Source organism: Rana temporaria, chromosome 9 (genome assembly GCF_905171775.1).
Source record: "Rana temporaria chromosome 9, aRanTem1.1, whole genome shotgun sequence".
NCBI classification, from domain to species: Eukaryota; Metazoa; Chordata; class Amphibia; order Anura; family Ranidae; genus Rana; species Rana temporaria.
In genome coordinates this window covers 183,232,776-183,254,040 of record NC_053497.1, presented here as the reverse complement: position 1 = coordinate 183,254,040, position 21,265 = coordinate 183,232,776, and the positions used below count along the sequence as shown (strand labels likewise).

The 21,265-nt window shown below is 49.5% G+C and overlaps 1 protein-coding gene across 1 annotated transcript in view; it reads right to left on the bottom strand.

Moving 5' to 3' along the window:
* Positions 1-10,555: 10,555 nt before the first annotated feature.
* Positions 10,556-21,265, bottom strand: part of LOC120914632 (sodium/hydrogen exchanger 2-like) — a 51,498-nt gene continuing 40,788 nt past the window's right edge. The window contains exons 10-12 of the mRNA XM_040325317.1: positions 20,524-20,652; positions 15,188-15,254; positions 10,556-10,935 (exon numbers count right to left, since the gene is read on the bottom strand). Coding sequence (XP_040181251.1) covers positions 10,829-10,935; positions 15,188-15,254; positions 20,524-20,652 — 303 coding nt within the window. The 3' untranslated portion in view covers positions 10,556-10,828. The remainder of the gene's footprint in view (positions 10,936-15,187; positions 15,255-20,523; positions 20,653-21,265) is intronic.

Here is a 21,265-nt window from a genome sequence, read left to right as displayed (position 1 = left end):
ACAGACCCGGGAACTCAGCACAGGGATGGTGGGAACCCCTCATAATGGGCACAGCGGGTGTACAGACCCGAGAACTCAGCACAGGGATGGTGGGAACCCCTCATAATGGGCACAGCGGGTGTGCAGACCCGGGAACTCAGCACAGGGATGGTGGGAACCTCTCATAATGGGCACAGCGGGTGTACAGACCCGGGAACTCAGCACAGGGATGGTGGGAACCCCTCATAATGGGCACAGCGGGTGTACAGACCCGGGAGCTCAGCACAGGGATGGTGGGAACCCCTCATAATGGGCACAGCGGGTGTACAGACACGGGAACTCGGCACAGGGATGGTGGGAACTCCTCATAATGGGCACAGCGGGTGTACAGACCCGAGAACTCAGCACAGGGATGGTGGGAACCCCCCATAATGGGCACAGCGGGTGTACAGACCCGGGAACTCAGCACAGGGATGGTGGGAACCCCCCATAATGGGCACAGCGGGTGTACAGACCCGGGAACTCAGCACAGGGATGGTGGGAACCTCTCATAATGGGCACAGCGGGAGTACAGACCCAGGAACTCAGCACAGGGATGATGGGAACTCCTCATAATGGGCACAGCGGGTGTACAGACCCGGGAACTCAGCACAGGGATGGTGGGAACCCCTCATAATGGGCACAGCGGGTGTACAGACCCGAGAACTCAGCACAGGGATGGTGGGAACCCCTCATAATGGGCACAGCGGGTGTGCAGACCCGGGAACTCAGCACAGGGATGGTGGGAACCTCTCATAATGGGCACAGCGGGTGTACAGACCCGGGGACTCAGCACAGGGATGGTGGGAACCCCTCATAATGGGCACAGCGGGTGTACAGACCCGGGAACTCGGCACAGGGATGGTGGGAACCCCTCATAATGGGGCACAGCGGGGGTACAGACCCGGGAACTCAGCACAGGGATGGTGGGAACTCCTCATAATGGGCACAGCGGGTGTACAGACCCGGGAACTCAGCACAGGGATGGTGGGAACCCCTCATAATGGGCACAGCGGGTGTACAGGCCCGGGAACTCAGCACAGGGATGGTGGGAACCCCTCATAATGGGCACAGCGGGTGTACAGACCAGGGAACTCAGCACAGGGATGGTGGGAACCCCTCATAATGGGCACAGCGGTGTACAGACCTGGGAACTCAGCACAGGGATGGTGGGAACCCCTCATAATGGGCACAGCGGGTGTACAGACCCGGGAACTCAGCACAGGGATGGTGGGAACCCCTCATAATGGGCACAGCGGGGGGTACATACCCGGGAACTCAGCACAGGGATGGTGGGAACTCCTCATAATGGGCACAGCAGCTCAGATCTCACCAAGAGAGTCCCTGAGAAATAACAGAGACCGATCTGCATACAGATTATATATTGTAAAGTTTCTATAAAGTTTTGGTTTATCTAGACAAGCAGTCCTTAACCTGGGTCAGATCCCGCCCCCAGCCCCTGGCCATCCAATCACGATGTCCCTGTTGCTTGTCCATTCCATCTGAGGTCCCTCTAATCTTCAGTCCCATCTCCCGATGTTCCGGGCTCCTCCGCAGTCTTCATCCTTCTTTTACGGCTCTCAGAATTTGTTGTTCTCTGAGGTCTGGGGACGGTACAGATAAAGGAAGTAAATAACGTCACGTTGGACCTGTAGGGACCGGAGCATTAAATATAGGAGGGTGAGCGCTCATTAATTGGGCCCCTGGTGGACCGTTCGGAGCCCAGTTGCGGTGAGTTATGTTCTCATTAAACTCGTACTTGTCCCGGGATGGAAGTCTTCCCCCCCAGAAAACATTTCTCCCCATAAAATTTATAGCAAAAATCACCGGCATTGTGCGCCCAACACACCGCCGGCCGCGGTCACCTCTCCGCCGTGAGAGACGGATGTCACACGAGGGGGAGGGTTGTTTATTCCCCGGACAGCAAATGACCCAGAATGTTCTCTGGAATCGTCTCCATCGGGTTTTCAGATCCTTATTGTCTCCTGTGTGTTCAATTATTCTGGATTATAAATTGTTTCCGAAGATTCTGAAAATAATTCTTTATTGGAGACTTTCTTTATATCTGAATTCAGTCAGCGGCTTACCGATACAATCCAGTAACTCGACTCTGACTCTCTCATCTACATCCTACTGACCACCCATCTACAACCTTGGCTTGGCTCCAGGCCTTGACTCTCTCATCTATATTCTACTGACCACCCCTTTATGACCATGGCTTGGCTCCAGACTTTGACTCTCTCGTCTACATCCTACTGACCACTCCTCTACGACCTTTGCTTGGCTCCAGGCCTTGACTCTCTCATCCACATCCTACTGACCACCCCTCCATGACCTTGGCTTGGCTCCAGACCTCGACTCTTTCATCTACATCCTACTGACCACCCATCTACAACCTTGGCTTGGCTCCAGGCCTTGACTCTCTCATCTACATCCTACTGACCACCCCTCCATGACCTTGGCTTGGCTCCAGACCTCGACTCTCTCATCTACATCCTACTGACCACTCATCTACAACCTTGGCTTGGCTCCAGGCCTTGACTCTCTCATCTACATCCTACTGACCACCCCTCCATGACCTTGGCTTGGCTCCAGACCTCGAATCTCTCATCTGCATCCTACTGACCACCCATCTACAACCTTTGTTTGACTCCAGGTCTCGACTCTCTCATCTGCATCCTACTGACCACCCATCTACAACCTTGGCTTGGCTCCAGGCCTCGACTCTCTCATCTACATCCTACTGACCACCCTTCCATCACCTTGGCTTGGCTCCAGGCCTTGTCTCATCTATATTCTACTGACCACCCCTCTATGACCTTGGCTTGGCTCCAGGCCTCTTCTCATCTATATTCTACTGACCACCCCTCTACAACCTTGGCTTGGCTCCGGGCCTCGACTCTCTCATCTACATCCTACTGACCACCCCTCCATGACCTTGACTTGGCTCCAGGCCTCAACTCTCTCATCTACATCCTATTAACCACCCTTCTATGGCCTTGGGTTGGCTCCAGGCCTTGTCTCATCTATATTCTTCTGACCACCCTTCTACAACCTTGACTTGGCTCCAGGCCTCGACTCTCTCATCTATATCCTACTGACCACCCCTCTATGACCATGGCTTGACTACAGGCCTCGACTCTCTCATCTACATTCTTAGAGTTGCCACCTCATCCCTTTAAACCCAAACACATATTAATTACACAGGTTATTTTGCTGATTAAGGTGATAATTAAACTCACTTGGTGTCTTATTTGCATTAAATTAGCCTCAGAACCCGTGTAATTTACATGTGTTCGGGTTTAAAGGGATATGGTGGCAACCCTATACATTCTACTGACCACCCCTCTACAACCTTGGCTTGGGTCCAGGCCTAGACTTTCTCATCTACATCCTACAGACCACCCCTCTATAAATTTGGCTTGGCTCCAGGCCTCGACTCTCTCATCTACAATCTTCTGACCACCCCTCTACGACCTTGGCTTGACTCCAGGCCTCGACTCTCTCATCTGCATCCTACTGACCACCCTTCTATGGCCTTGGCTTGGCTCCAGGTCACGATTCTCTCATCTATATTCTACAGACCACCCCTCTACAACCTTGGTTTGGCTCCAGGCCTCAACTCTCTCATCTACATCCTACTGACCACACATCTATGACCTTGGTTTGGCTCCAGGCCTCGACTCTCTCATCTACATCCTACTGACCAGCCCTCCATGAACTTGGCTTGGCTCCAGGCCTTGAATCTCTCATCTATATCCTACTGACCACCCCTCTACAACCTTGGCTTGGCTCAAGGTCTTGACTCTCTCATCAACACACACCTCCCAACTTTTTGAGATGGGAACAACCGACACCTATTAGCAAAACTATGTAGGTATAGGACACACACCCCTGCCACACCCCCTTAAAGGAGAATTATACAAAACAATGATAAGTTAAGCCCAAAAGTGCTTTATTTTACCACTACTAGTCCTTTATGCTGGCCTTTGAGATTTACAAATACAGCCATTTAGAAATTGGATCTAAGGTTTAGCTCAGGGAAACACTTTTTGAAAGAAAACAAAGGTGCATTTTATACACAACTATATAGATCAGACCAAAAATTACCACTTATCTAAAACATTGGCTTGGCTCTAGGCCTCGACCCAGTCATCTCCATCCTACTGAACAGAACACCCCTCTATGACCTTGGCTTGGCTCCAGGCCATGACTCTCTCATCTACATCCTACTGGCAGTGGCCACCCCTCTACAAACTCTTCCTACGGTGGGTGTCAACATTCTGCCAGCGGCTGGGCCCAACCTGCTCCTCTACAGTGTCTCTTCGTGCTCCCACTGAGACTCCCATCTCCCTGCTAGAGAGCTGCCTTGTTGATCACCTCCAAGCGCAGCCACCAGCCAACAGGACTTCCATTTTGTGCCTTGCACTCCTTCTCTTGGGTCTGCATCCACCACCTCACATAAACAATTACCCTTTTTCATGGGTCTGAATCCACCACCTCACAACCAAAGACCCCTTCTCATGGGTCTACATCCACCACCTCACAACTAATGACCCCTTCTCATGGGTTTACATCCACCGCCTCACAGCCAATGACTAATTCTCCTAGGTCTACATCTACTGTCTCACAATGACTCCTTGTCCTGGGTCTACAACCAGCACCTCGCAACCAATGACTCCTTGTCATGGGACTACATCCACCTTCTCACAACCAATGACTCCTTCTCCTGCGTCTACATCCACCACCTCACAACCAATGACTCCTTCTTATGGGTCTACATCCACCACCTCACAACCAATGACTTCTGCTTATGGGTCTACATCCACCGCCTCACAACGAATGACTAATTCTCCTGGGTCTACATCTACTGTCTCACAATGACTCTTTCTCCTAGGTCTACATCCACCGTCTCATAGCTAATGACTCCTTGTCCTGGGTCTTCATCCAGCACCTCACAACCAATGACCCCTTCTCATGGGTCTACATCTACCGCCTCACAACAAAATAACCTTTCTCATGGGCCTACATCCACTGCCACACAACCAATGACCCTTTCTCATGGGTCTACATCCAGCACCTCAAAACCAATGACCCCTTCTCATGGGTCTACATCCACTGCTTTACAACCAATGGCCCTTTCTCATGGGTCTACATCCAGCGCCTCACAACCAATGACTCTTCCTGGGTCTACATCCACCGCCTCACAACCAATGACCCTTTCTCATAGGTCTACATCAGGTGCCTCACAACCAATGACTCCTCCTGGGTCTACATCCAGCGCCTCACAACCAATGACCCTTTCTCTTGGGTCTACATCCAGCTCCTCACAACCAGTGACCCTTTCTCATGGGTCTACATTCAGCGCCTCACAACCAGTGACCCTTTCTCATGGGTCTACATCCAGCGCCTCACAACCAATGACCCCTTCTCATGGGTCTACATCTACCGCCTCACAACAAATTAACCTTTCTCATGGGCCTACATCCACTGCCACACAACCAATGACCCTTTCTCATGGGTCTACATCCAGCACCTCACAACCAATGACCCCTTCTCATGGGTCTACATCCAGCACCTCACAACCAATGACCCCTTCTCATGGGTCTACATCCACCGCTTCACAACCAATGGCCCTTTCTCATGGGTCTACATCAGGTGCCTCACAACCAATGACTCCTCCTGGGTCTACATCCAGCACCTCACAACCAATGACCCCTTCTCATGGGTCTACATCCACCGCTTCACAACCAATGGCCCTTTCTCATGGGTCTACATCAGGTGCCTCACAACCAATGACTCCTCCTGGGTCTACATCCAGCACCTCAGAACCAATGACCCTTTCTCTTGGGTCTACATCCAGCGCCTCACAACCAATGATTCCTTGTCATGGGTCTATGTCTACCACCTCATTCCTTGTCACAAGTTTGCATCCACCACCTTATCTCATCTTTTCTCAATAATCCTTAATACAAAACGGTCTCTTTTTTTAAATCTCAGAAGATCAGGAAGTGTACAAATATATCCCAAGTCTTATTTGTTCCCAAGTGGAATTATCCTTATAAATGTATATATATAACATATGATGGGTTTGGGAGCCGAACGGACATGAAACGGTTGGCGTCCTCCTCTGCTCTTCGCCGCATCCTGCTGTACACATGTACTTCATCATCAGTGGAAAAATCCTCCATACCAGCCAATCAGCTGAGGAATTTCACACGTTGTCCCATCCGTATGTAGCTGGGAAGTGAGCGCTCCTCTTCGCGTGATTCATTTCCTCCCCCGGCTGATCCTACGCCAGCTCCGTGTCTTCGCCACTCGTGACCTCACATCATGATCCAATTTCCCCAACATCTCAGGCCTGAGAATCTTACATACTTTGCATATTTCCTTCCATCGTTCGCCTTTGGTGCCATGATGGTGCTGAACACGCCCCGCCGGATGCGGCGCACACGTGCGGACCGTCTATTTTTGAGAACAGATTCACCAAAACTTTCACTGGCAGTGGACAGAAAATAAAATGAGACTTGTAAGCCTATCAACGTTTCAGATGAATGGAAAATTCTTCTCCAGATGAAAGGGCAGAGAGGGATGTCAGCGCCCTTTGTGTCTGCTTCCCGAATCCTGCGCCTTGTCGGCAGAGCCAAGCGTGGTGCACCAAGGGAGCCAATGGCATTTATTTCCTGTGCGTTAAGCAGTCTGTGATAATCCAGATCCATAAATGGGTCCTCTGCTTGAATGCTTACTAATTGTAGCCGCAGACAAACAATTTTGCCACCAAATTAGCACTACCACTTTAAATGCTCGCATTTTACAGCTTCAGCCCTCTTTTTTTTTTCCTGTAAAAAAAATAAAAAAGCAATCATCCATATCTTTATGGACCTTGCTTTGTGCACCCTTGGGATGAATTGGAGTGGAGACTGTGAGCCAGGCCTTCACGTCCAACATCAGTGCCTGACCTCACTAATGCTCTTCTGGAAGAATGGTCAAACATTCCCATAGACACACTCCTAAACCTTGTGGACGGCCTTCCCAGACGTCCACAAGAGGTGAAGCTGTTTTAGCTGCAAAGGGAGGGGCCAACTCAATATTGAACCCTACTGACTAAGACTGGGACGCCATTAAAGTTCATGTGCGTGTAAAGGCCGGCGTCCCAATACTTTTGGTAGCATAGTGTATTTGATTGTCACATGGGGAGGTCTGGACGATATTCATTTGGCGAGCCAGCCAGACCGGTAAACCAGATCCGTGTGCCGGCACGGCTTTGCCATTTCCTCAGAACTTGGCGGAAAAACCGCGATGGAAATCTGCCGCTCGCTGCAAATTAACGATAAAATAAATCAGACTTAGAGGCCGTCTCTCCGCTGCGTCCGCTTCCCTCATAAACAAAACAAACGAGGCTTCTGCTAATTAGGTGTTAATAAGCAATACGTTTTATTTTACAGTCTCGCTGTGTTTACAGTTCACTCGGATCTTCCTGACGCTCGTTACTCTCGGATCATTTATGGCGTTGTTAGAGAAGTACGCCATTAACAAGCCCGCCGCGGCGGCTGACATCACAGACGCAACGCGTAGATGAGTTGTTTTTTATTTATTTTACATTTGCTGGTGATGTCGCCCCGTATTTCATTAATGGCGGTGGGAAGTGTATTCTGCGAGCGAGCGAACGATCGCGGGGCGAGTCCTGAGATAGAAGTTTACAGAACACTTTTCATGACTGCGGCAATCTTCAGCTGGGTGCGTCCACTAATTATAGGAGGAGATCTGTACTGAGAGGGAAGGAGGCGGGGCCATGCTGACCTCACTCTGACTGATGGCCTGGCTATTGAGTTAAAGTGCACCTGTCCTCATCTATATCAGGACTCAAGTCCTGAGCTACTACCGATGCCTTAAGAGTTACTCGCCACTGGTTTTTGACACGTGTGAGTGGACTAGCTGCGGCCCCTGAGCCCAGACACTTTAATGACAGGCTGGCGGCGGACGCAGCTATTTGTGGCTGTTCGCAGACCCAGCGATTATCTGCACTTTGTGTGTGTCCAGCAGTGATCACCACATGTAATCACTGGATGTACGAACTGCCACAAATAACTGCAGCTGCCAGCAGCCTGTCATTGAAGTGGACAGGCTCAATAGTCAGGGCTAGCCGCTCACACCTGTACAGCTAGCCTGTACATTAAAGAGGACAGATACTCTTTAAATGAACAAGCTGAGTGTGTATAGGACAGGTCCTCTTTAATGTACAAGCTGAGTGTGTATAGGACAGGTCCTCTTTAATGTACAGGCTGAGTGTGTATAGGACAGGTCCTCTTTAATGTACAAGCTGAGTGTGTATAGGACAGGTCCTCTTTAATGATCAGGCTGGGTGTGTATAGGACAGGTCCTCTTTAATGTACAAGCTGAGTGTGTATAGGACAGGTCCTCTTTAATGATCAGGCTGGGTGTGTATAGGACAGGTCCTCTTAAATGATCAGGCTGGGTGTGTATAGGACAGGTCCTCTTTAATGATCAGGCTGAGTGTGTATAGGACAGGTCCTCTTTAATGATCAGGCTGAGTGTGTATAGGACAGGTCCTCTTTAAATGAACAAGCTGAGTGTGTATAGGACAGGTCCTCTTTAATGATCAGGCTGGGTGTGTATAGGACAGGTCCTCTTTAATGTACGGGATGAGTGTGTATAGGACAGGTCCTCTTTAATGATCAGGCTGGGTGTGTGTATAGGACAGGTCCTCTTTAATGATCAGGCTGGGTGTGTATAGGACAGGTCCTCTTTAATGATCAGGCTGAGTGTGTATAGGACAGGTCCTCTTTAATGACCAGGCTGGGTGTGTATAGGACAGGTCCTCTTTAATGTACAAGCTGAGTGTGTATAGGACAGGTCCTCTTTAATGTACAGGGTGGGTGTGTATAGGACAGGTCCTCTTTAATGTACAAGCTGAGTGTGTATAGGACAGGTCCTCTTTAATGTACAGGGTGGGTGTGTATAGGACCGGTCCTCTTTAATGTACAGGGTGAGTGTGTATAGGACAGGTCCTCTTTAATGATCAGGCTAGGTGTGTATAGGACAGGTCCTCTTTAATGATCAGGCTGAGTGTGTATAGGACAGGTCCTCTTTAATGTACAGGGTGGGTGTGTATAGGACCGGTCCTCTTTAATGTACAAGCTGAGTGTGTATAGGACAGGTCCTCTTTAATGATCAGGCTGAGTGTGTATAGGACAGGTCCTCTTTAATGATCAGGCTGAGTGTGTATAGGACAGGTCCTCTTTAATGATCAGGCTGAGTGTGTATAGGACAGGTCCTCTTTAATGATCAGGCTGGGTGTGTATAGGACAGGTCCTCTTTAATGATCAGGCTGAGTGTGTATAGGACAGGTCCTCTTTAATGATCAGGCTGGGTGTGTATAGGACAGGTCCTCTTTAAATGAACAAGCTGAGTGTGTATAGGACAGGTCCTCTTTAATGATCAGGCTGGGTGTGTATAGGACAGGTCCTCTTTAATGATCAGGCTGAGTGTGTATAGGACAGGTCCTCTTTAATGATCAGGCTGAGTGTGTATAGGACAGGTCCTCTTTAATGATCAGGCTGGGTGTGTATAGGACAGGTCCTCTTTATTGTACAAGCTGAGTGTGTATAGGACAGGTCCTCTTTAATGATCAGGCTGGGTGTGTATAGGACAGGTCCTCTTTAATGATCAGGCTGAGTGTGTATAGGACAGGTCCTCTTTAATGATCAGGCTGAGTGTGTATAGGACAGGTCCTCTTTAATGATCAGGCTGGGTGTGTATAGGACAGGTCCTCTTTATTGTACAAGCTGAGTGTGTATAGGACAGGTCCTCTTTAATGATCAGGCTGGGTGTGTATAGGACAGGTCCTCTTTAATGATCAGGCTGAGTGTGTATAGGACAGGTCCTCTTTAATGATCAGGCTGGGTGTGTATAGGACAGGTCCTCTTTATTGTACAAGCTGAGTGTGTATAGGACAGGTCCTCTTTAATGATCAGGCTGGGTGTGTATAGGACAGGTCCTCTTTAATGATCAGGCTGGGTGTGTATAGGACAGGTCCTCTTTAATGATCAGGCTGGGTGTGTATAGGACAGGTCCTCTTTAATGATCAGGCTGGGTGTGTATAGGACAGGTCCTCTTTAATGTACAAGCTAAGTGTGTATAGGACAGGTCCTCTTTAATGTACAAGCTGAGTGTGTATAGGACAGGTCCTCTTTAATGATCAGGCTGGGTGTGTATAGGACAGGTCCTCTTTAATGTACAAGCTAAGTGTGTATAGGACAGGTCCTCTTTAATGATCAGGCTGAGTGTGTATAGGACAGGTCCTCTTTAATGATCAGGCTGAGTGTGTATAGGACAGGTCCTCTTTAATGATCAGGCTGGGTGTGTATAGGACAGGTCCTCTTTATTGTACAAGCTGAGTGTGTATAGGACAGGTCCTCTTTAATGATCAGGCTGGGTGTGTATAGGACAGGTCCTCTTTAATGATCAGGCTGGGTGTGTATAGGACAGGTCCTCTTTAATGTACAAGCTAAGTGTGTATAGGACAGGTCCTCTTTAATGATCAGGCTGGGTGTGTATAGGACAGGTCCTCTTTAATGTACAGTCTGCGATTGCTCTTTTCAGGTTGGGGGATGGGGGGGTGGAAGGTCACCTAAGGTCCCCGGGGCCCCTGCGGGGGATATCCCTCCATGTGGCTCACGTTGTGCTGTGATTATCCACCATTTGGACTTCGGCATCTACAAGCCTCTCTACGGGTCTGGGAGTCGGCGGCTAAGCTTCAGGATATTGCTGGGATTTCTGCAGATGATCTTCAATCCTCCTCCTCGATCGTCTCCTCCGACTTCTCACACGGCAAAGTCACATCGCCGCCCTCTAGGTTCCTCCTGGAGAATTTCACCGGAGTGTCCGGAGCGCCAACTGCCAATCAGAAGATACAATGTCAGCTATCAGTGATGTCATCAGATCCTCCCGTCACACATCTCTATGATCTGATCCTCCCGTCACATACCTCTATGATCTGATCCTCCCGTCACTCATCTCTATGATCTGATCCTCCCGTCACTCATCTCTATGATCTGATCCTCCCGTCACTCACCTCTATGATCTGATCCTCCCGTCACTCATCTCTATGATCTGATCCTCCCGTCACACATCTCCATGATCTGATCCTCCCGTCACACACCTCTATGATCTGATCCTCCCGTCACTCATCTCTATGATCTGATCCTCCCGTCACACATCTCCATGATCTGATCCTCCCGTCACACACCTCTATGATCTGATCCTCCCATCACTCATCTCTATGATCTGATCCTCCCGTCACACACCTCTATGATCTGATCCTCCCGTCACACATCTCTATGATCTGATCCTCCAGTCACACATCTCTATGATCTGATCCTCCAGTCACACATCTCTATGATCTGATCCTCCCGTCGTCATACACCTCTATGATCTGATCCTCCCGTCACTCATCTCTATGATCTGATCCCCCCGTCACTCACCTCTATGATCTGATCCTCCCGTCACACACCTCTATGATCTGATCCTCCCGTCACACATCTCTATGATCTGATCCTCCCGTCACACACCTCTATGATCTGATCCTCCCATCACACATCTCTATGATCTGATCCTCCCGTCACACACCTCTATGATCTGATCCTCCCGTCACACATTTCTATGATCTGATCCTCCCGTCACACATTTCTATGATCTGATCCTCCCGTCACACATCTCTATGATCTGATCCTCCCGTCACACATCTCTATGATCTGATCCTCCCGTCACACATCTCTATGATCTGATCCTCCCGTCACTCATCTCTATGATCTGATCCTCCCGTCACACATCTCTATGATCTGATCCTCCCGTCACTCATCTCTATGATCTGATCCTCCCGTCACATCTCTATGAGCAGATCCTCCCGTCACACACCTCTATGATCTGATCCTCCCGTCACTCACCTCTATGATCTGATCCTCCCGTCACACATCTCTATGATCTGATCCTCCCGTCACTCATCTCTATGATCTGATCCTCCCGTCACTCATCTCTATGATCTGATCCTCCCGTCACACACCTCTATGATCTGATCCTCCCGTCACTCATCTCTATGATCTGATCCTCCCGTCACTCATCTCTATGATCTGATCCTCCCGTCACTCATCTCTATGATCTGATCCTCCCGTCACACATCTCTATGATCTGATCCTCCCGTCACTCATCTCTATGATCTGATCCTCCCGTCACTCATCTCTATGATCTGATCCTCCCGTCACTCATCTCTATGATCTGATCCTCCCGTCACTCACCTCTATGATCTGATCCTCCCGTCACACATCTCTATGATCTGATCCTCCCGTCACACATCTCTATGATCTGATCCTCCCGTCACTCATCTCTATGATCTGATCCTCCCGTCACTCATCTCTATGATCTGATCCTCCCGTCACACACCTCTATGATCTGATCCTCCCGTCACACATCTCTATGATCTGATCCTCCCGTCACACATCTCTATGATCTGATCCTCCCGTCACATCTCTATGATCTGATCCTCCCGTCACTCATCTCTATGATCTGATCCTCCCGTCACTCATCTCTATGATCTGATCCTCCCGCCACTCATCTCTATGATCTGATCCTCCCGTCACTCACCTCTATGATCTGATCCTCCCGTCACACACCTCTATGATCTGATCCTCCAGTCACTCATCTCTATGATCTGATCCTCCCGTCACTCACCTCTATGATCTGATCCTCCCGTCACACACCTCTATGATGTGATCCTCCCGTCACACATCTCTATGATCTGATCCTCCAGTCACACATCTCTATGATCTGATCCTCCCGTCGTCATACACCTCTATGATCTGATCCTCCCGTCACACATCTCTATGATCTGATCCTCCCGTCACACACCTCTATGATCTGATCCTCCCGTCATACACCTCTATGATCTGATCCTTCCATCACTCATCTCTATGATCTGATCCTCCCGTCACACACCTCTATGATCTGATCCTCCCGTCACACATCTCTATGATCTGATCCTCCCGTCACTCATCTCTATGATCTGATCCCCCCGTCACTCACCTCTATGATCTGATCCTCCCGTCACACACCTCTATGATCTGATCCTCCCGTCACACATCTCTATGATCTGATCCTCCCGTCACACACCTCTATGATCTGATCCTCCCATCACACATCTCTATGATCTGATCCTCCCGTCACATCTCTATGATCTGATCCTCCCGTCACACATTTCTATGATCTGATCCTCCCGTCACACATTTCTATGATCTGATCCTCCCGTCACACATTTCTATGATCTGATCCTCCCGTCACACATCTCTATGATCTGATCCTCCCGTCACACATCTCTATGATCTGATCCTCCCGTCACACATCTCTATGATCTGATCCTCCCGTCACTCATCTCTATGATCTGATCCTCCCGTCACACATCTCTATGATCTGATCCTCCCGTCACTCATCTCTATGATCTGATCCTCCCGTCACATCTCTATGAGCAGATCCTCCCGTCACACACCTCTATGATCTGATCCTCCCGTCACTCACCTCTATGATCTGATCCTACCGTCACACATCTCTATGATCTGATCCTCCCGTCACTCATCTCTATGATCTGATCCTCCCGTCACTCATCTCTATGATCTGATCCTCCCGTCACACACCTCTATGATCTGATCCTCCCGTCACACATCTCTATGATCTGATCCTCCCGTCACACATCTCTATGATCTGATCCTCCCGTCACATCTCTATGATCTGATCCTCCCGTCACTCATCTCTATGATCTGATCCTCCCGTCACTCATCTCTATGATCTGATCCTCCCGTCACTCATCTCTATGATCTGATCCTCCCGTCACTCACCTCTATGATCTGATCCTCCCGTCACACACCTCTATGATCTGATCCTCCCGTCACACATCTCTATGAGCAGATCCTCCCGTCACACACCTCTATGATCTGATCCTCCCGTCACTCATCTCTATGATCTGATCCTCCCGTCACACACCTCTATGATCTGATCCTCCAGTCACTCATCTCTATGATCTGATCCTCCCGTCACTCACCTCTATGATCTGATCCTCCCGTCACACACCTCTATGATGTGATCCTCCCGTCACACATCTCTATGATCTGATCCTCCAGTCACACATCTCTATGATCTGATCCTCCCGTCGTCATACACCTCTATGATCTGATCCTCCCATCACACATCTCTATGATCTGATCCTCCCGTCACACACCTCTATGATCTGATCCTCCCGTCATACACCTCTATGATCTGATCCTCCCATCACACACCTCTATGATCTGATCCTCCCGTCACACACCTCTATGATCTGATCCTCCCGTCATACACCTCTATGATCTGATCCTTCCATCACTCATCTCTATGATCTGATCCTCCCGTCACACACCTCTATGATCTGATCCTCCCGTCACACATCTCTATGATCTGATCCTCCCGTCACACACCTCTATGATCTGATCCTCCCGTCACTCATCTCTATGATCTGATCCCCCCGTCACTCACCTCTATGATCTGATCCTCCCGTCACACACCTCTATGATCTGATCCTCCCGTCACACATCTCTATGATCTGATCCTCCCGTCACACACCTCTATGATCTGATCCTCCCATCACACATCTCTATGATCTGATCCTCCCGTCACTCATCTCTATGATCTGATCCTCCCGTCACACACCTCTATGATCTGATCCTCCCGTCACACATCTCTATGATCTGATCCTCCCATCACACATCTCTATGATCTGATCCTCCCGTCACATTTCTATGATCTGATCCTCCCGTCACTCATCTCTATGATCTGATCCTCCCGTCACTCATCTTTATGATCTGATCCTCCCGTCACTCATCTCTATGATCTGATCCTCCCGTCACACACCTCTATGATCTGATCCTCCCGGCACTCATCTCTATGATCTGATCCTCCCGTCACATCTCTATGATCTGATCCTCCCGTCACACATCTCTATGATCTGATCCTCCAGTCACTCATCTCTATGATCTGATCCTCCCGTCACACATCTCTATGATCTGATCCTCCCGTGTCCTTCTATCTACTTCTCAGTGATCCTCCGCCTTTTGCAGATCTCTGGACTCACCAGTTAATGAACGGAAAAGTTTTGTTTTTTTCCGTGGCTCACCGAGCAGCAAAGCCGAGTCAACGCTCTGAAATGAATGACAAGAAAAAAGTCTCTGATCATCTCCTGTATTATGTCTGCAGTCTCTGACCATGTCCTGTACCATGTCTGCAGTCTCTGATCATCTCCTGTATTATGTCTGCAGTCTCTGACCATGTCCTGTACCATGTCTGCAGTCTCTGATCATCTCCTGTACCATGTGTGCAGTCTCTGATCATCTCCTGTATAATGTCTGCAGTCTCTGACCATCTCCTGTACCATGTCTGCAGTCTCTGATCATCTCCTGTACCATGTGTGCAGTCTCTGACCATCTCCTGTATTATATCTGCAGTCTCTGACCATCTCCTGTATTATGTCTGCAGTCTCTGATCATCTCCTGTATTATGTCTGCAGTCTCTGACCATCTCCTGTACTATATCTGCAGTCTCTGATCATCTCCTTTACCATGTGTGCAGTCTCTGACCATCTCCTGTACTATGTCTGCAGTCTCTGACCATCTCCTGTATTATGTCTGCAGTCTCTGACCATCTCCTGTATTATGTCTGCAGTCTCTGATCATCTCCTGTACTATGTCTGCAGTCTCTGACCATCTCCTGTATGATGTCTGCAGTCTCTGACCATCTCCTGTGTTATGTCTGCAGTCTCTGACCATCTCCTGTATTATGTCTGCAGTCTCTGACCATCTCCTGTATTATGTCTGCAGTCTCTGATCATCTCCTGTATTATGTCTGCAGTCTCTGACCATCTCCTGTACTATGTCTGCAGTCTCTGATCATCTCCTGTATTATGTCTGCAGTCTCTGATCATCTCCTGTATTATGTCTGCAGTCTCTGATCATCTCCTGTATTATGTCTGCAGTCTCTGACCATCTCCTGTACTATGTCTGCAGTCTCTGATCATCTCCTGTATTATGTCTGCAGTCTCTGATCATCTCCTGTATTATGTCTGCAGTCTCTGATCATCTCCTGTAGTATGTCTGCAGTCTCTGACCATCTCCTGTACTATGCCTGCAGTCTCTGACCATCTCCTGTATTATGTCTGCAGTCTCTGATCATCTCCTGTAGTATGTCTGCAGTCTCTGACCATCTCCTGTACTATGCCTGCAGTCTCTGACCATCTCCTGTACTATGTGTGCAGTCTCTGACCATCTCCTGTACTATGTCTGCAGTCTCTGATCATCTCCTGTACTATGTCTGCAGTCTCTGACCATCTCCTGTACTATGTCTCCAGTCTCTGATCATCTCCTGTCCTATGTCTGCAGTCTCTGATCATCTCCTGTATTATGTCTGCAGTCTCTGATCATCTCCTGTATCATGTCTGCAGTCTCTGATCATCTCCTGTACTATGCCTGCAGTCTCTGATCATCTCCTGTACTATGTCTGCAGTCTCTGACCATCTCCTGTACTATGTCTGCAGTCTCTGATCATTCATGCTCCCCTGTGATTGTTTCCTATGGTGGACCCAGTTTCCTCCCACAGGCCACAAACATACAGGAGGGTTACTTGCCGTCTAACCCAATTGCCCCTACCGTGCCTGGAATACACCGCCGGTGACATGAGAGGTGTCAGCACTGGCGGAAGCTTTACTGAACAGGTAAATAGGTAAAGGAAATTAGTAGAAATCTGGTGTTATGTCACCATCTAGTGGAGGAAAATTAAAACGCATGTAATAATAAAAAAAAAAACGTTTCTCTAATTGATTTGATATTGTCTGCATGGAGTTTGTACGTCATCCTGCCCCCCCCCCCCCGTGCTTGATTCCTCTGGGTGATCCAGTTTCCTCCCACAATCCAGAAAGAATGTAGCGCCTGTGTACTTTATAGTCCTGCTAGATCGGAGTGTAGCGAGACTCGGATCCTGATTACTAGGTGTGGGGTTAGGGCCTCTGTCTCAGCCTGGCAGTGAGCCCATTCTGCTGTATTGGGGTGTTCTTTCACCCCCGGTGCTGCAGGTGGCAGCAGTGGAGTCGAAGGTTTGGGTGCTCTTTCCCAGCAGCCAATCACGGGGGTTTGTCCTCGCTGTGCATGCTGGGGAGGGGTATTTATGGGGCAGACGCCATTGGTTCTGGGGTTTTCTTTGTCCAGTGTGGTGCCCACCTTTGGGGTGGCCACATCATGGCGCCCCCGGTGCTATGGCCTACCTGGCCGGGGGCGTGCGTGCCACGCGGTGTTCCTGTCCAGGGGCATCTGAACCAGCGATGGGGATCCAGCGAGTGACTGGGTTCCCACCTTTGAAGATCCCAGGCTGTACTTCTGTTTGGTGGGGAGTCGGTCTGAGGAGCGCCAATGAGAGGCTGGCGGTCCAATAGGGCTTGTACGAAACCACCGGGGATGGAGGTAGCCGGACACCGAGGGATTGATCACCTGGCGGTCGGTACCTGGGAGACAAGCTGAAGGAGATCCGGATGGAACTCACCTAAGGAGGGATATCTCCAAGAATTCCACCCAGAGGGGGCCTGTGGCAGAGGTGTCTTCTGAGGCTCATTGAGAGGGTCTGTGGCAGAGACTTTCTGCCAAGTTCAAGTTCATCAAGGAGGGTCTGTGGCAGTGGCGGCTGGTGCTCAAAATTTTTGGGGGGCGCAAACTAAAAAATAAAAAATAAATTGCAGCCTCACTGTGCCCATCAAATGCAGCCACTGTGCCATCAATTGTCACCACTGTGCCATGCCATCAAACGCAGCCACTAAGCCATCAATTGCAGCCAGCCACTGTGCTGTGCCCCTCAATTGTCGCCACTGTGCCATGCCATTAAATGCAGTCACTATGCCATCAATTGTCACCACTGTGCCATGCCATCAAACGCAGCCACTGTGCCATCAATTGTCACCACTGTGCCATGCCATCAAATGCAGTCACTATGCCATCAATTTGCACCAGTGTGCCATGCCATCAAACACAGTCACTGTGCCATGCCATCAAAACGCAGTCACTGTGGCATCAATTTGCACCACTGTGCCATGCCATCAAACACAGTCACTGTGCCATGCCATCAAACGCAGTCACTGTGCCAATTGTTACCACTGTGCCCTTTAATTGTTGCCACTGTGCCCATTGTCGCCACTGTGCCCTGTAAAATGCACTTACCTTACTCCTTCCACGTCCCTCGATGTCTTCTCCCACCTTGGTGACGCTTCAGCCAATCAGGTTACCGATAACCAGAATCGGGGAACCTGATTGGCTGAGACGGCCGTCAGTCTTATCCAAGGGACGCACCCCCCGTACGTTCCGAGGATAAGACATCCGGGAGCCGAGGGCTGTACTCGGAAAGCCTATCAGAGCCGCTGGCCCCGATAGGCACTTCCACACAGCCAACCATCTGCCGTTATTCAGGTGGGCGGCGCTCAAGTTCCAGCCATCTCTAAATAGAACAGCGACAGCCGGCCACAATAACATACATTCGTGCAATGCATGAATCTATGTTATTAGACTCAGTGGCGGGCAAGAGCCAGAGGGGGCGGCGCTCCAGCGCCCTCTATGGACGAACCGCCACTGGTCTGTGGCAGAGACTTCATCCTATAATTGTCTGAGTGATACTCCGGCTGCCAGGTCAGTGACAGGGGCCTGTCCGGGTCAGTGGGAGGGGCCTGTCTAGGTACACTATACCCACTCCGGCGGGGGTGGCGCAGAGAAGTGTTACGTTTGGGAGCCGGACCGTTCCCTACCATTACTCCTGAATCTGCTGCTCTCCTTTCTTCTTCAGCTTTACTTTCCTCACCACAAGTTTTATTGTTTTTCCCCGGCTGGGTAATAAAGAGCAAAGAGCACCTGTCTGGACATTCCTTTACTTCTACTACATGCAATACACATCATTCACCCCTAGGAGGAGGAGCCACGAGGTAACACGCCGCCCCAAACATCCAGCAGCTCCAATGGGGGTAATGCTACATAAACAACATTCATAGAAATATATAAACCCGAACCTGTGCTATGCAAACACTAAATGACATGAAACTGGAAAGACTGCAGCCCCCCCCCCCCATCCCACCAATCCATGTGTTATAAAAATGTAAAGAGCAATGAATTGCTTTTTACATTCATAGAAATATAGTGTTGTGTCGCCATCTAGTGGAGGAAAGAGAAAATACACGGGAGGAAACCTTTTTATTTATTTCATGTTTCTGTTTGTTTACATCTTTTCTTGTATCTTTTCATGTGACAACACTGGAGAAATGACACTTTTGTGTGGTGAGTGTACACAGGCGGGGGGGGGGGGTGTACATGGAGGGGGGGGAGGGGTATACAGGGGGGGGAGTGTACAGCTTGTATAACAAATAACTCAACACACAACCATTAATGTCTAAACCCGCTGGCAACAAAAGTGAGGACACCCCTAAGTGAAAATGTCCAAATTGGGCCCAATTAGCCGTTTTCCCTCTCCGGTGTCATGTGACTGGTTAGTGTTACAAGGTCTCAGGTGTGATTAATTTGGTGTTATCGCTCTCACTCTCTCATACTGGTCACTGGAAGGACAACATGGCGCCTCATGGCAAAGAACTCTCTGAGGATCTGATATAAAGAATTGTGTCTCTACATAAAGATGGCCGAGGATATAAGAAGATCGCCAAGACCCTGAAAGTGATCTGCAGCACGGGGGCCAAGACCACCCAGCGGTATAGGACGGGTTCCCCTCCCCCGCCTCGCCATGGTCCACCAAAGGAGTTGAAGTCACGTGAAAATATTTACACAAATGTCACTGAGGGGTGTACTTATTTTTGTGAGATACTGTATGTGGGGGTGGGATTGGTATATATTATTTGGGGGAGGGATTGGTAGATATGTGGGGGTGGGATTGGTAGATATGTGGGGGTGGGATTTGTAGATATGTGGGGGTGGGATTGGTATATAATTAGGGGGAGGGATTGGTGTAAGTGGGGGTGGGATTGGTAAAAGTGGGGGTGGGATTGGTATATAATTAGGGGGAGGGATTGGTATATAAGTGGGGTGGGATTGGTAGATATGTGGGGGTGGGATTGGTATATAATTAGGGGGAGGGATTGGTATATAAGTGGGGGTGGGATTGGTAGATATGTGGGGGTGGGATTGGTAGATATGTGGGGGTGGGATTGGTAGATATGTGGGGGTGGGATTGGTATATAATTAGGGGGAGGGATTGGTATATAAGTGGGGGTGGGATTGGTAGATATGTGGGGGTGGGATTGGTAGATATGTGGGGGTGGGATTGGTATATAATTAGGGGGAGGGATTGGTATATATTTGGGGGTGGGTTTAATGAGTTGGAAGGGACCCCCCCTGAGGTCCTGTCTCTGATTGGGAGATACAGTAAGCGGGGGCGGAGTACCTGCTTCCTGTACGGTTGCTCGTACTTGCTGAGAGTGACTCGCAGGCTCTGATGTCTCCGGATCAGGATCTCTTTAGCTTGTTGGGCCCCGGGGTCCGCAGTCAGAGTGTGTCTGCTGTACGATGGAGTCTGTTCAGAGGATAAATGACGGGAGAAGATAAAACTTCAAGAAATTATGTTATAAAACTCCCCCCAAACCTTTCATTTCAATCACATACAATACGGTGTAATCCCAAGTCTTGTCCTTATCTCCCTGCAGGAATTCCCAGCTCCGGGCAACCAATGGGGGAAACCTCCCCATTGTGGGAGGGGCAGAGACACAAACTACTGCAGGAAATCTCCCCATTGTGGGCGGGGCAGAGACACAAACTACTGCAGGAGATCTCACCATTGTGGGAGGGGCAGAGACACAAACTACTGCAGGAAATCTCTCCATTGTGGGAGGGGCAGAGACACAAACTACTGCAGGAAATCTCCCCATTGTGGGAGGAGCAGACACAAACTACTGCAGGAAATCTCAGTATTGTGGGAGGGGCAGAGACACAAACTACTGCAGGAAATCTCACCATTGTGGGAGGGGCAGAGACACAAACTACTGCAGGAAATCTCCTCATTGTGGGAGGGGCAGAGACACAAACTACTGCAGGAAATCTCCCCATTGTGGGAGGGGCAGAGACACAAACTACTGCAGGGAAATCTCCCCATTGTGGGAGGGGCAGAGACACAAACTACTGCAGGAAAT